General features: G+C 51.6%; 1 protein-coding gene across 2 annotated transcripts in view; it reads right to left on the bottom strand.

Annotated features, from left to right (window-relative positions):
- Gli2 (GLI family zinc finger 2) overlaps positions 1-2,381 on the bottom strand; it is a 168,099-nt gene extending 165,718 nt beyond the window's left edge. For both annotated transcript variants that reach the window (XM_038349824.1, XM_038349825.1), the window contains exon 1: positions 2,237-2,381. In XM_038349824.1, the coding sequence (XP_038205752.1) occupies positions 2,237-2,381 (145 nt within the window). The remainder of the gene's footprint in view (positions 1-2,236) is intronic.
- Between the last annotated feature and the right edge of the window lie 13,801 nt (positions 2,382-16,182).

Here is a 16,182-nt window from a genome sequence, read left to right as displayed (position 1 = left end):
CTCAGAGGCTAGGCAAATGTGGCTGGCTCCCAGCAGCCACCGTCCACGGCCCCTCTCTACTGATCATACATTTCCCCATTTACCATTTAAGTTTGAAGATATCCTGACCACCCTTCCACTGGGTCCCACACTGAAACTTGGTACCTCTGTTCTGTCACAGAGCATTCAAGCAAGAATGGGCTCTTGAAATATTTTTCAGCGTTAATTATATGTATTTATTTAAGGGGACACATGCATGTAGCAGTACATGTGTGGGGGCCAGAGGGCAACCTGCAGGAGTTGGATCTCCCCTTCCACCATGTGGGTTCTGGGGATGAAATTTGGGTTGGCAGGGTTGGCAGTCAGCACTTTTTTACCCAGAGAGGCATCTTGCCACCCTGACCATGAAATCTGTAGGGGTCCCCCCATGACAGAGAAAGTCAAGTCCCAGGAGTGTTCTTTGGGTTTTATCACTGGGCTTCCCTACCCCTCCCCTTTACGCCGCCTTTAGTTAAGACAGATTCCACTGTATCGCCTGCTGCCATGCAGGCACAGCCACCCTACCCAGATTCCAGCACACCCTTCCAGACAAGCTGTTTGGGGAGCAGGTACAGCATGCTGCAATGGAGGCCACCCCAGTCTCCCCGTGGCTCCTCAGTGCATGCGCCTGGGTTGAGACTTCAACCGGTCAACAAGCCATCTGCTCCTGTGCACCAAATGCATGCCCTGCTGACCTCATCGGTCAAGCTCCCCTAGGAAGGGTACTGAGAGGGCACAGAGCGGACACAGTGTGGGGCTGGCGCTCCTCTGGAGTGGCTATGCTCCATATTCTGCCCCCTTTCCCAGTAGAAAACCCCGCAAGCATTTGCTGTCACTGGCCCCAACAGTGACAGCTGGGTCTGATGATGCCACAGGGGCTCTCTCCCCGCAATTATGTCCTAATTACTGTCTAATTACTGCCTAAGTCTGCTCTCCATTGGTATGCCAGGGCAGGGAACAAACGGCTCTGCTTGTTTGAGAGAGGAAGGCCAAGTCAGGGCGGATCCCTCAGGACAAGTGGGAGCTAGGGGAAGCTAGCTTCTAGAACTCTTCAAGAATGGGGCAGGGAGAAAATCCGAGGGACTGTCGCTGGCTGAGTAGGCTAACCCAGGAGATGAAAGCAATATGGCCAGGACTCTGCTCCACTGTGTCACAGCCCCATCCTTCCCTCCCTCGCGGGGTGACCATCAGGCTGTGGCTCCTCCTTCCCAGCCTAAGAGTCAAGCCTCCACACCGGGCCCACAAACTCAGATCCTCTCCCCAAAAGTGCTCACTGCTCCCACTTCTGGTTTGATAATTTCTTCCAACTTAGAATTATGGAGAGAAAAGAAAATAAATACAGCGACAGCAACCTAAGAAAGAGGTCCTGAACTCTGTCCTCAGAGGCCCGACTCAAGGGCAGCTCCATTTCACTGAGTTCTGGCCCCTGCAGCTACACCCAGCATAATCCAGGGACTGTAGCTGTAGCATTGACTCAGGCCTGGAGAGAAACAAACGCGGCCCTACCCCTGAACAAGGCCCCTCGGGTATTTGACCCGGTTGAGGAAGCATCAGGGCACAAATAAATGGGTTTGAATATAAAGGAGAAGACGAAAAATCTCAGTTTCTTCAGTCCGAGGCAGAATGGTTGTGTGGCCTCCAGATGGACAGCCCGGTGGCAAGGGGCGGCCTCACGTTCCCGCCAAACTCCCCAACTGGGACGCTGGCACAGACCGTGGAAACCAGAGAACATCTCTCTCGGGGACACTGAGATGAGAGAGTGCGGCTCATGGAGTCCCTTCTGTGGTAATTAAGTTGGCCAGAAATCCACCTAAGATAGTAAATTCCATACCTGACCCTCTAATTACAGCCAGCAGGCATTGGCAGACAATTACTTTCTGAAATAGTCCTCGGCGGGCAAGAGGCAAGAAGCTCTCAGGATACATCTCCCGGGTGCCAGCTGAACACACCCCAGGGTGGCCAAGCAGCTGCCCAGAACGACTCCCCTCCCTTCCTCCTCTCCCTGCTCTGGCCCAGCCACCAGAGTCTGGGATAGCCAGTTCTCCAAAGAAGGCTGAAAGTGACCTTCCTGGGGACTGGGATTCCTGGGGCAGGGGCGCTGCCCTCCATAAACCCAGCATGCCTCCCAGATGATAGGGGCCAGCACACTCATTAAATCCTAATGACCTCATGAAAAACACTTCTGCTGTTCTCCAAGCGTGCAAAACAGAAAGTATACCTCCTTGGGCGGCTACAGCTGCCGCCGCTGCGGCCACTGCCAGGGGACAGGCCTTTTTCCCTGGATCCGGAAAGCTGCTGTCCTCCAAGAGTCCACTCTTGGCTTCTTTCTTCTCCACTGCAGGGGCTGGGACAGACGTCTCCATCTCAACGGCTCATACTCGTGGGTGGCAGACCCTGGAGGAAATGACAAAGACAGTCAGCCACAACATCGCACCCAAACCCAGTCAGAAAATGCCAACCTGGGGCCACACCACACGGCCCATGGCAGCCAAGTTCACACCCAGGGTCTCCACACCAGGAGAAAGAACTTAGTTCATTTTTGACATGTTCATCCTGAGACTCGACAGGTCTGCTCGCTGAATGGACACGGGGACCAAAGCGCAGCATTTTCATTTTTTTAAACCTGGATTTAAAAAAAAAATCCCAGCAAGAAGTTCTTAACGATGAGAGTAGCCAGGAGCAGGGGACTGCCTGGCTTGGAAAATGGAAGAGAGAGCCTGAAGTCTAGGAAGAAGCAGACTACAACCTTCTCCAAAAATGGCCCAGATCTCCTGGCTTCTCCCCCTCCTTCACTGGTGGATTCATTGGAGCAGGTCTCCAGTCTGGTCCTCTGCCACCTAGAAGCCCTAGGGGGACAGTCACCCCAAGAAAAAACCCATGAGGTATGAGCATTGAAGTTTCAGAACTTTCAGTACGTTGGCTGTGGCACCAGATTCCGAGTAAAGGGAACAGCTGTCCACACAGAATCAGCTGGGATCCGGCTGTCCCAGGGAAGCAGGGGAGTGGAGAGAACAGCCCAGACAAGACCCTCCAGGTCCCTGCCTCACCCTACAAGTCAACTCTCCCCTCCCCTTACCTCTGCCACAGGAGAGGAAAGCAGGAGACAGAGCCAAGACGTCATAATTCAGAATAGCTCAATTTCTGAGCAAACGCCAGGCACTCTGGTCCCAAGCAGATATTTTCACTTCCCAGGGGCAGTCAGTATGCTTGCTGCACCTGCATTGTCATCCCTGCCCCCCCCCCAACCCACTGCCTCCTGGGAATGGCAGGGAGGAGTCTGTGCTTGGCTCCCCAGACGTGGCTGGGGGCTGGATGATTCCCACAGGCTACGAATGCTTCTTCACAGGAGGGTCTGAGAGCCACAGCACACCCCAGGGGAGAAGAGTCAACCTCCACTTTCTTTGACAGCTGTAGACATGCAGGCACATTCCACAGGAATCTGCGACACCAAGGGGAGCTTGGGCCAAGGCTGCTGAGGAGCCCTTTCCATGAGCGATTGCACCCAGGTCTTGGGACCTCTGGGGCTTTCCCAGGCTTTCCACCAGTCTCTCATCCATACATATGACTGGAGAACCCGCAAGGAAAACATAGTGCACATGTTTGTGTGTATTCACATGTGTTGGGGGTGGGGTTCATGTGGAGGTCATAGGTCACCAATGGATGTTTCCTTTAATCACTTTCTATGGTTTGTTGTTGATTTTGAGACAAGGTCTCTCACTGAACCTGGTGAGTGAGCCCCAGGGATCCTCTGTCTGGTTTCAGATTACAGAGGTGAGCTTCTGAGCCTAGATGGGAAACTCAGGCGCTTGCCATGGTTTACCAGCTATCCCATCTCCCCATTCTCCAACCGTCTCTCAAAGATTTTTGAGTACGGGACTTAGCAGAACATGCCTGTAAATCCAGATGTGGAGCCCAAGCCTGGAAATAAGAGGACCAAGTATTCGTAGCAGGCCCGGGACACATGCAAATACCTACCCTGCTTCAGAAAAACAGAACAAACAAGAAAAGTATATAAAGGTTCTGTCCGGCAAGCAGGCGCAGGCCCATGAGCAGGGTACTCGGCCGTCACAGTCAGTCTCCAAGTGATTCCTAAACTATACTGGAAACAAGACTTTATGAACTAAATATTAGGGCAAAAAAAAGTGGATCAGTGAGTAACAGTTTTCCATGAAGCCTGAGGACCTGAGCTTCATATCCAGGACCCACACGGTCATAAGAGAGAACAGACTCCTTCAAGGAAACAGTGTCTCCTTTAGGAATGAATGGAGCAATAGGTAAGTCATGGTAGCTATGGACCTGTGACCAGCATCCTCCAGGTCACAGAACATCAGCTCACCTTGGCTTAGAGCCCATACCTTCAACCCTACACTTGGAAGGCAGTAAGAAAGTTCGACTATTACCATATCACAAGCGAGGTGCCTTTGGCCCTGCAGCTACGCACTTGATGTAACTTGTGTCTTTCAAGAGCCAGGCTTTCCATCTCTTCATTTACAGCATGCTGACGAATGGGAATCACAGCAGGTGCTAAGAGGACCGTGGCACAGGACAGGTTAAGGAGCCTCCCAGGACTGGCACGAAAACAGCAATAATTGGAGCAGAATGGAGAACTCACCCTGAAGCCTGGAATCCTGGAGACCTCCCACCACCTGGCTGCTTTGAAGTCCTTTGGAGAGTGAGTCACACATGAGCACTTCCTGGGGTGAAATCAACCTCTCCCGGAGGAAGGCAGGACCTCATCTCCCAGCCAGCACAGCCACCGCAGGCCCTGGCTAACCACATCCCTTCTGATCTCGGGCAGGCAGCATGCATGCCCAGACTCACATGCATGAAGCGCATGGGAATGCATGCACACAGGTGATCACACAACACATGCGACACATACTGCACTATTTAGGTGCACAGATGTTTGCTGTGCACAAATATACAGTCATACATACATACACGTACATTCACTCATAGTTTAACACTAGCAGCGCAAATGCATATGCCCATCACATATATGTTGTCACAAGGAGTTACATGCACATGTAACACACACACATACACGTGCAAAGACACACACAAAGGTCCAGCCAGGCACATGTACACACAAGAGCTAATGAATACCCACCCTGCCTTGACTGCAACCATTTTTTACATGTATTTATTTAGTGTGTGTACACACACATGCACATCTGTAGAGGCCAGAGGACAACTCTCTGACCATATGGGCTCCAGGAACTGAACACGGGTCATCAGGCTCAGGGGCAAGTGAGAGCCTTCTCATCACCTTTTCTGTTTGCTTCTTTCTTTAAGACTCAAGTAGCTCAGGCGGGCCAGGAATTCACTAAGCAACCCAAGATGACCTTGAACTTCTGATCCTCCCTTTCCTCCACTTCCCAAGAGCACCACCACGCCTCATCCGTGCAGTGTAGGGGACCAGACCTAGGGCTTTTGTGCATGCATGCCCAGCCATACCTGTTTTTAATATGAAATAAGCCATGAACACTACAGGAGTACGAGGGAGCAATGCAGCATACTGAGGTCAAAAACAGTCAACACAGTGTCAAGACTGGCAGCACAGGAGCACCTGGCTCTGGAGAAGGCAGACGTTCCAGAAGCCAAAGCACTCCTGTGGTACTCCTGGGTATCACTTCTACGCCTCACCCTGAGCAGCCTAACTTATGGACCCCTGGCCCAAGCTTTGCCCAGACGCTGCACGTTACAGAATGACGCTGCATTAGCCAAGCAAGAGTCATCCCCGAGGCGATGCACCTGCCCCTTTCTAGCCCCTTGAATGTCTTCCTCCTAGTACAAAAGCTCCTGGATTTGCAGGGCCTCTGGGCTAGTGAGCTGGTGTTTGGAAAAGTGGTAATTAACCCTAATTCACTGACTGGCTGGGCAGGGGTTGGGCCTCAAGGGCCGGATGAGAAGCAAAGACCTTCATGAGATGAGATGAGTATCAGAAAGGCTGCCCAGAGGCTATGGGTAGGACTTCTGGCTCAGGCTTGAGAAAGCATCCCAACCACTGCTGTTTCTACTCAGGTTTATTCCCTGGAATCCTGTGTTGGCATTCCTGTGTTTCCTTACGCTGACCACTCACCCTCTCTGTTCTACTAGACCCAGAAACCTACACTAAGAGTAGCTAATCCATGGTCCCACATGCAACCCGAGATAGCAGGTGACGCCGTTGCAGGAAGGACATTGACTGTGGACACCAGAGAGGAAGCATCGATTTGGACAAAAGCCAACTTCTGCCCCCAAGTCTCAATTTCCCTGTCTGTAAAATAGGGACAAAGGGCCTTCCTCTCAAGCTGGGCAAGCAGAGTCCCCACAGGAACAGGAAAGGGACCCTGTCCAACCTTGGACAGCAGAGCTCCCTCACGGCCCCTTCTGGCGATAGTCTCCTTCTGCCTCAGTCTCTGCTGGATGCAGAGAATACAGCGCGGCAGAGTCGCGCTAGATCACAACCTCCCACCCTCGCCAGTCCTTCCTGGGGACTTGATGACCAAAGGGCCACAATCTTTCCCTGGTATCCCTTCCAGCAGAGGATCAGACCACACTCTGAGGCCACATCTGCAGGCCTCGCCGGGCGTCGGGCTTAAGGCAGTGCTGGGTGTTTCTAAAGCTGGAAGGGGAAACAAGGCTGGCCTCTGCCCTGGGTAGAGAAAAAGACTGCTCAGGACAGTCCTCAGCAGGGAAGCAGGCTACAAAGATACCAGGACGAGGCAGGACGCCTTCAGCTGAAGACAAGCTAAGCAGTAAGGACCAAAGGCCTTCAGAGACAGTATCACAGTACACTCTGGGAACACAGAGGTCTGCATCCCTCGGTGGCAACAAGTCCCCACTTCCAGGACTGGACCACAGCCCACAGCACCCTAAGCTTGAGCTTGTCACCCTTCTACCCAGCAGTGGTACTGTTTGTTTTCTCTGCCAGGGACGCTAAACTTTCAGTGGGCTGGGATAGGCTAGGGTGTCGTCTGACTTGTTCCTAGGACCCTGAAAATGGTGGCTCCTCTGTCCTGCATGTTTATGCATCTGTTACCCGTCCTGTTCACATGGGCACAGGCTGGAGTCAACCTTTGACAAATGACAGTCTAACTAACACAGGAATGTTCCCAGGGCACTCAGCAAGCACCTAAGGACTTCGTTCCTACAAGAACAGAGCAGCCAGCAGGTCTCAGCTTCGACGACCCACTGCTGGGTAGAGGGCAGCACCAGGATCTCATGTTGGGAGAGAAATACCATCGACTCATAATGTCTACCATGGAAGATGCGGTAGTTAACCAGTAATGTCTGTCACTGACGCTAGAGTAATAAGGGAAACCCAGTTTACAAAAGAATGCTTACCTTCCCTTAATCCTAACTTGAGAGCAAGGCTTCACTGTGCACAGTACTAATTCATGTCTGCTGAGCACCTGCTGTTCGGGGGCACACGGTGGTCCTCATGATGGACAAAAAGGTGACTTAATCAATTAAAAGGCAAGGGGCTTACCTGGCACAGTGGCGCATGCCTTTAATCCCAGCACTTGGGAGCCAGAGGCAGGTGGATCTCTGTGAGTTAGGGACCAGCCTGGTCTACATACTGAATTCCAGGATAGACAGAGTAATATAGAGAGAGACCCTATCTTTAAAAAAAATAAAAATAAAAATGCAAAGGGCTTTGAACCATTAAAAAACGGTTTTCTCCAGGTGAAACCTAAGGAATGGTATTCTAGAGCCAGGGACAAGCAAGTGGACTTCACACTCTTAAAGGTCCAGAACTCAAACTATAGCTTCTTAACAAAAGACCTAGGTCCTCGTTCAAAGTAGGCGGAGATGGAGGCTGGGCAGCTTGGGGAATATGCTCAGACCCACGCCAAGTCTTACTTCTAACACTTTGGCCCAGGTGATCTCAGTTCTCAAGGGTTTCCTTGGGGAATGGGCTGAACCACCCAGGCAGTGGTTCTGTGCTAGCTACAGGGAGAGGTACTACCTTTGTTACAGGCTGCCTTGTCCCTCCCAGGGTGTGCAGAGAACCAGGCTTGGGTTCCTGACTAAGCCTCCTTCCTAAGGACTCACGAGCGCCTAACCAGGTTTACAGTAGCAGACGTGAATTCCCTCTTGCAGACTAGGCCTGGGATGGAACAATCCCTAGGCCAATTCCTCTTGGCCTTCCCCTCCAGCACTATAGCCAGGTGTTGACAAGGGCCAGCCATCTCTCCTGGCCCCTCCCCCAGTGGCTTAAAGCAAAAGGAACTATCACACAGCATCTGATTTACAGCATAGCCAATTGTCAGCCACATTACCTCCCAGTCCAGACTGGCAGGGTGAGGGCCACTCCCAACTCCTGGCCGGCTGGGGCCCCAGGGAGTATTAGGTGGAAAAAGGAATTGGGCGCATGGCAGGATGCAGACATGATCCAAGCCACCTGAGTTGTGAGTGAACCAGCTACCATACATGAAAGAGAGGGTCCCACCAGCAAGTCTTCCGGGCCTGAGGTCACAGGGAGGGGGTAGGACAGGGTTGGGAGAGCACTGACTGCAGGTGTGGGGTGGGGCTCTGCCCCTCAAGGCTAGAGAGACCCAAGCTCAGCCGGTGTGTGGCCCTGGCATCTTCAGGATCGGCTGCTGCTCTGACTTGCCAAGCTGGAGGCCTCCCCACACCTGACAGGCACCACCAGTGTGTGCCTCGGCACAGGGATGGCCTCCGCCAGGCTTAGTGCTCTGCTTTCCTTGAGTGTTCCACCAACTGTCAGACAGCCCTCTCCTGCCAAGTGAAACATCTTTTTATTATAATGAAATTGGCAGGATCTGATTGACTGGGATCTCTCTCCATGGGGCAGAACCCATGAGCCCAAGGCCAGCTTGCCAGGCGGTTCCAGGTGAGCCTGAGCCCTGTCCAATCCAGACCTCCCCGCCCAGTCATCCTCCAGCATGCTCAGGATGCCACGGGCCTCACACTCAGTCCTCCCTCTCAGCATCCACAGGCCACACCCCACGTCAGCTATTCAAGAGCCCACTGCCTGGCGTTCTGACGCTAGCTTCAGCCCATGGCTCAGCTACAGCCTGGCACCCATCTGCCCAAGAGGGCAAGGAAAGAAAGTTCTACCTGCTTCAAGACTCGGAATGACACAAGATTCTGGGTCCTACTGTATAGCCCCTGCAGCTGTGTCCGGCATTCAGTCCCAGACCGAGTGCAGAAAGGCACAGAATGGCAGACCAGTACTGGTTCCTGAGGGAGAAAGGCTGGCGGATAGGTGGAGAGGCCTTGAGAGGAACAGACCATTAATAAACAATGTCAAGAATGAGCAGGTCAGACCAGCATAGAATTACAGAGGCAGAGCAAAGCATTGACTCTCCAGTCCCTGCCTGTCTAACCTCTGCGCACATACCCCTCTCCAAACACTTAACGTACAGGCCGTGCAACCCCCTACTTAGGCTAGAAGTTCTCATTGGACTCCTCGTACCCAGGGCCTTAAGTCCCAGCCACTACCACACGACTTGGCACCAAGGTGGCATCTAATAAATGGATCACAAGTCAGGGTATCAGTGTGACACCATAGTGGCAGAAACAGGGAATGAAAAAAAGCTACATCAAGATTAGCATACGAAGACTGGTGAGGGGACTCGGTGGGTAGAGGACTTGCCACTAAGCTGATGACCCAAGTTTGATTCCTGAAACTCAGATAATAAAAAGAGACAATGGACTCCGAAAGCTATCTTCTGACTTCTACAAATGCACCGCACGTGCGCACACAACACACACTATATGTAATAATAAATAGATTAACATATGAAGGAAGATGGGGGCAAGGAACAACTGGAAGTCCTTCCATATCTGGGCTTCCTATGACAAATGGAGCATGCTCAAGAGAAGACATTGCTAATGCCAGGCAGTGGTGAGCACCTTTACTCCCAGAACTCAGAGGGCAAAGGCAGGCAGATCTCTGGGCTCCAGGCCAGCCAGGGTTACATGGTGAGACCCTTGCTATACGAATGTGGGAGAAATAGGTGTTATAAATGACCTGTAAGCAATTACAGATCTGTGGCCTGCCCCTTTGGGACTCCCCTCCCGGCTCACCAGCCCACTCCCATTCTCAGAAGGGCTTGCTCTCTCTCTTGGTTTTCTTTCTATCTTTCTTTTTTTGGTTTTTCGAGACAGGGTTTCTCTGTAGCTTTGGAGCCTGTCCTGGAACTCACTCTGTAAACCAGGCTGGCCTCAAACTCACAGAGATCCTCCTACCTCTGCTTCTGGAGTGCTGAGATTAAAGGTATGCATCACCACCACCTGGCTGCTTTCTCTTTCTTAATAAACTATATCTAACAAGAGTCTCTGGGCCCAGTTCTTTGTCAGGGGTCACAGGCGCCTTGAAGCCTTGGGTGTCCTGGGAAGACAATCCACTCCTACAGTACTATCAGCTCTCTGAAACTGAGTCATCTCTTAGAGTGTTCCCAGGCCATGTCCCCAAATAGCTACCTCAAAGCCAGTGAGTGCTAACAATTACTAGATGGATCCTTCACAGGAAAATGCTGCCTAGCTGGCTACTCAGAACCTCATAAAGTGCCGGGCAGACCTCAGCAGCTAAAACAGAAACACAGGCTCCCTACCTAAAATTCTACAATGCTAGTCACTCATGTGAAGTTGTTCGATATTTAAGAATAGTAAATGGCCCTGGGATGAAACCAGCCCTTACGTGGCTTTCATGTGAAAAGTTCAGTTTTCTACGTAGAAAAGACTCATGAAGCCGGGCGGTGGTGGCGCACGCCTTTAATCCCAGCACTCGGGAGGCAGAGGCAGGCGGATCTCTGTGAGTTCGAGGCCAGCCTGGTCTACAAGAGCTAGTTCCAGGACAGGCTCTAAAAAAGCTGCAGAGAAACCCTGCCTTGAAAAACCAAAAAAAAAAAAAAAAGACTCATGAACTGCCTCGCGCTCGTCAGAGCTCCGATGCCATCCACACGCTCCTTTAAATTGTTGGTCCCCTGCCTTTTCCTGTACTTCTCAGCAAAAATGAGTGGCTCTGGAAACTCTCGGGGCACACTCAGTCACACACCTCTGTTTGATGGGTCTTCTAGAGACTTCCAGGGTGAACTAAGAGTGCTCTTTTAAGCCGAGCATATGCCTAGAGTCCTCACCGGGCTCTGAGTTGTGAGATAGGTGGGAGACAGGCTCCCTGACCAGGAATGTGCCAGAAAGACACCCAGGGGATGCCATGGCCTGTAAACAAGGCCAGGTGCCTCTGTTCCAGGTAGAATCCTCTACACAAAGAAGTCACAGATGGGACAAGGGGTCATGGGCCTGTCACCTACAGTCGTCACTGGGAAGCAGGATTCCCAACCCAAGGTAGAGCAGACACATGGAGGCTGTGAGCCCGAAGGTGGAATTACACACAGAAGAGGGGGTCCGGCCTCTTCCCTCAAGGGCTCTGTGTGAACGCTTCCCCCATTAGTCTCCCACCAACGGGACTCATTCTGCTAAGGTGGCTTTCCAGGCATGGAAAACCCATACAATTCTGGAGAACACAAAAGAGCCACCGTCAGGGGCTGGGGGTGGCTCAACCAGTAAAGCTCTTGTTTTCCAAGTTTAAGGACCTGAGTTCAATCCCCAAAATCCACTGTAAAGACAACCAGGCATGGAGGTGTTCAGGAGAATACCCAGAGCGGGCTGGCCAAGCAGCTTGGCCAAATCTAAGAGTTCCGTGCCACCGAGAGACCCTTTCACAAAAACAAGGTAGAGATGTCCCCAGTAACAATACCAGAGAAGGTCCTCTCTGTCCCTGAAACACACATGCACATATGTGGATCCACACTCACATACACAAGAAAAGTCAGCATTGAAAAGATCGCCCTCCCCATGACCAAGGCCAAGTGTAAGAGGCAGCAAGTATGGTACCCAAGGTTGGGAGAGGATGAGAACCATGTCAGATCTGTATACGGTCACATCCAGTGACGGGCACCACCTGGCCTCTAACTTTTCACTTCTGCTTCCTTGCCTGGAAGAGCTCTCCCCAGTAAGCTGTCTCTGTTTCAACCACTACCCATGCATCCTGGGTCCAATTCCTTGTGTAGGGCACAAGAAGCAGGAAAGTCTGAAAACAAAAAAAAAACAAACAAACAAAAAAAAAAAAACTGAAAAAAGCCGGGTGGTGGTGGTGCACGCCTTTAATCCCAGCACTCGGGAGGCAGAGGCAGGCGGACCTCTGTGAGTTCGAGACCAGCCTGGTCTACAAGAGCTAGTTCCAGGACAGGCTCCAAAGCCACAGAGAAACCCTGTCTCGAAAAACCAAAAAAAAAAAAGAAGAAGAAGAAGCAGGAAAGTCTGGCAGATGCCCTTTGGACCATGATCTACACCTGTAATTATGCTAGTGACATGACCCGGAGGAGAGACTGTGGGCAGGGCCCAGGCAGTGAGAAGAGAGATAAGTCTAGTATGGATGCTGAAGGCCCTGTGGGGTGAGCCCTGAGAGACGGCTCAGTTGTTAAGAGAACTTGCTGTTCTTGCAGGGCACCTGGGTTCCATTCCCAGCACCCACAACAGGAGACTTAAACTTCCTGTGCCGGGGAATCCAACACCCTCTTTGGTCTCCATGGGAATGTGGGACGAGCGTGCACACACTCAGGCTGAAGATCCCAGCGAGCCACAGCAGGACACTAAACAAGCAATGACATAATCAAATGTAGTTGACACCGCATGGGCCTGCATTGTCTTACAGCAGCTGCTCCTGCGGCTTTACACACCCATCTAGGACCTTCTTCCTCCAGCGAGCCAAGCAGATTCCTGGCCTCACAGTTTCTAAACCCTGGAAAGTATTAGATGAGATGGAGGGAAATGGTTCACCCAAGGAGGACAAAGAGGGTAATGGAAGGCCTGGGCCGGGGAAGGGTATCCTCCTCCTGGGACAGGAGGTACAGCTATCTGGGGCCAGGCAGATGAGGGGCCTGGACTTGGCTTTGCCACTCACAACATAGATGCTGGTAAGAGATCTGACTCTACAAGCTGCTGGGCCTTTTTTATTTGCTTGTTTTTAAAGGCATGCAAGGTTGTATGGGTAAGTAGGGAGGCTCCTCCAAAACGGGTGGGCCTTCAAGCTGCTGTTCCTTTCCCCGCCTTCTCCTCCCCTCCCTCTGTCTTTTTCTCATTCCCGTCTATCTTCCCCTCCCTCCTTCCTGCTTTTATCCATTGCAGACACAGCACTTCCCTGGAGAATTTCTGAGGAGGTCACTGTGTGTTCAACAGGAAGGGGAGAGGAGCCATCCAAGCTAGGGTCAACTATTGTACACACCTTCTTGGCTGCACATGTATTCAGAGTCACTTCCCAGCATCAAAACTGTGTGTGTGTGTGTGTGTGTGTGTGTGTGTGTGTGTGTGTGTGTGTGTTCCTACCTATTCACATTATGCTTCCCTTTCCGAAAAGAACCACCAAGTAAGAGCTGAGGGACCCATGCCTTCTAGAAACTGAGAGGGCAGTTGCCTGACCAGTTGCTCTTACCAAGAGCCAACCTGCAGGGAGTCCACATTCCTTTACCATGAGTGATGTCTATGCTGCAGAGGGATGAACAAGCTGCTTTCTTTCCCATTTACATAAACATAAACACCAATGACACACATATACAGACATGCATGAGCACGCACCATGCATGAGCAAGCGCGCACGCGCGCGCACACACACACACACACACACACACACACACACACACACACATGAGTTGATGAGCCTAGAGAGTTCCAACCTCCTCCTCCTCCCTAGATTTGAAGAAGAAAGCAGACCTGGGGCAGCCAGTCCTGACAGAAGCACAGCGATTAGGAGCAGGCTTGGGAGTCCAGGTTGCCTGAGCCAGGTTAACTTTGGCTCTACTTTTGATTTGCTGTGTGCCCTAGGGCAAGCTTTTTTTTCTTCCCTTCCCCTCACCTCCTTTTGAGAAAGGATCCTCAAATTTGCTGTGTATCCAAGGAAGACCTTGAACTTCTAATCCTCCTGCCTCCACATCCAGAGTGCTGGAATAACAGGGACGCATTACCACATCCAGTTTAAGTCATAAAAATGAAAAAAAATGAAATCCATGCCCTGGCAATGCTGAAGCATAAATGGGCAGTCTGTATATGGCAGTTCTGTTGGTCTAAGTTGATAAGGACAACTGACCAGGTCTCTTCCTCAAGAGGGGACCAGATCTCTTCCTCAAGAGGGGACCAGATCTCATTACAGATGATTGTGAGCCACCATGTGGTTGCTGAGAATTGAACTTAGGACCTTTGGAAGAGCAGGCAGTACTCTTAACCACTGAGCCATCTCTACAGTCTCCAAAAACCTAGGGCTTCTAACATGTTAAGCAAGCACTCCACCAACTTAGCTATGAATACAGCCCCAGGCCAAGTTGTTAACACATCCTTAACCCAAGCTAGGGATTAGTGTGGCTGAGCTGTCCTCTCTAAAGAGTACCTTGGACAATGGATATGGTATATGGAATAGAGAAAGTCCTCAGTGAATGCCACCTGAGACTATTATTCAACCATATCCTCTTGTAGGTTAGGGAAAATGAAGATGCAGTAGGCACAGCCCCCCCTGGCAATGGCCGCCACGTCCCAGCTTCTGTTGCACACTGAGACACACCAATCCCTTCTCCATGGAGGCCTTGCAACCTCTTATTTCAACCCTGTGGTTTCCAAAGTTGAAGCAGGAACCAAGAACAAGCTGCAGGTGGAACAGCCCTACTGTCTAGCCTTTGCAGTGTTCTTTATCAGGGGCTAGGGATGTGGCTCAGTTAACAGAGTGCTCCTCTAGCATGCACAAAGCCCCAAATTCAATCCCCAACATGCATAAACCAGACATGATGCACATGCCTGTGACCCTAGGGTGGGGAGGTCAAGGCAGAAGGATCTGTAGATCAAGGTCATCCTCAGCTATATAGTGAATTTGAGGCCAGCCTGGGTTACACGAGACTCTTCCAAAATAATATAAAAGAACGAGAGGCAATGACAACCGCTGGTCTCCCCAAACTTTGAGAAAAGAGGCTCACCACCCCTCGCCATGGTATCCTGGCCTCGGTTGTGTTTGAGTGGAAGAAGGCGATGAGTCCTCCTGTAAGTGTCAACCCCTGACTTCACAGGTGACAGAGACGTCCCTGCGTCCTTTGCAAATATTTGGGGCTTGACATAGGTGTCCCTCTGATGATGTCCCAGTTTGCGTATACGTGGAAGAGACACACTCCCTGACAGCCTGGCTCCTGAGGCCTCTAGCCTCTCCTCTCCCTTCAGACATTCCATCCTGAGGCCACTCATAGGCTGGACCCAGCCTCAAAGGCCCCTGGCTCTACGCAGCTCCTCAGTGGTGGAATCAGAAGCTTTCCTGGGGAGGTGGCTCCCTCCTGAAACCCTGAGTTCAATCTCCAGGATCCATCCACGTGGTGGAAGGAGAGACTGGACTCTAGCAGGCTGTCTTCTGACCAGCACAGCATGTGTATTGTGGCATGTGTACGTACACACACACACACACACACACACAAACACTCACTCACGATGCAATTTTAAAATCACAGGAAGTTATTGACAAAGCCTCTGTCTTCCCTAGCCAACAGGATATCCCTTTCACAGTTCATACAAGCAGAAGAGGTCCTGTGTGGCAGCAGTAAGCAGCACTAGCCTCTCAGCCAATCACCTAGCTGGCTGCCTCACCACGCCCCAGTCCTGCTGTCCATCCACTGCACATGGGTGATGGCTCCTAAGATGACTTCACCATGCTTACGCACCAGCTCCAAGCCGAATCTGGAGAGCCACCCACCCATCCCACAGACACCACTGAGCCAGCCAGAGCGTGCTGTTTACATGCCTGTCACAGAGACCAGAGCTTGGCTCCGACCTACGTCACCTGCCCTGGGAACCTGGCAAGTAGCCCTCTCAGCTCCCCTAATTATCCTCTCTGGCTGTGTGGGTGATGGCATGGCCTCGGGGACTGAGCTAGGAAGGGAGGAGGGGATTTTTGAGTCACAGATGAGGAAGGACCTATAAGGAGTCTTAACTGCCAGTTCTGCACTGCCAAAGAGCCACCAGAGAGAAGTGCTCAGCTGTTCTCCTCGGCAAGCAGCCCCAGCTACTCCAGGCTGGGCCACCCCGCGCACTGTGGCCATTAGCTCTGGGGGTCACAAGGCCACAAGAGGACCACTAGTGGGGTGGAAGTTGTTCTTTTATATTAGGGGATTTATACCTTACTAC

The sequence above is a fragment of the Arvicola amphibius genome, chromosome 12 (genome assembly GCF_903992535.2).
Source record: "Arvicola amphibius chromosome 12, mArvAmp1.2, whole genome shotgun sequence".
NCBI classification, from domain to species: Eukaryota; Metazoa; Chordata; class Mammalia; order Rodentia; family Cricetidae; genus Arvicola; species Arvicola amphibius.
This window is presented reverse-complemented; position numbering and strand designations above follow the sequence as displayed.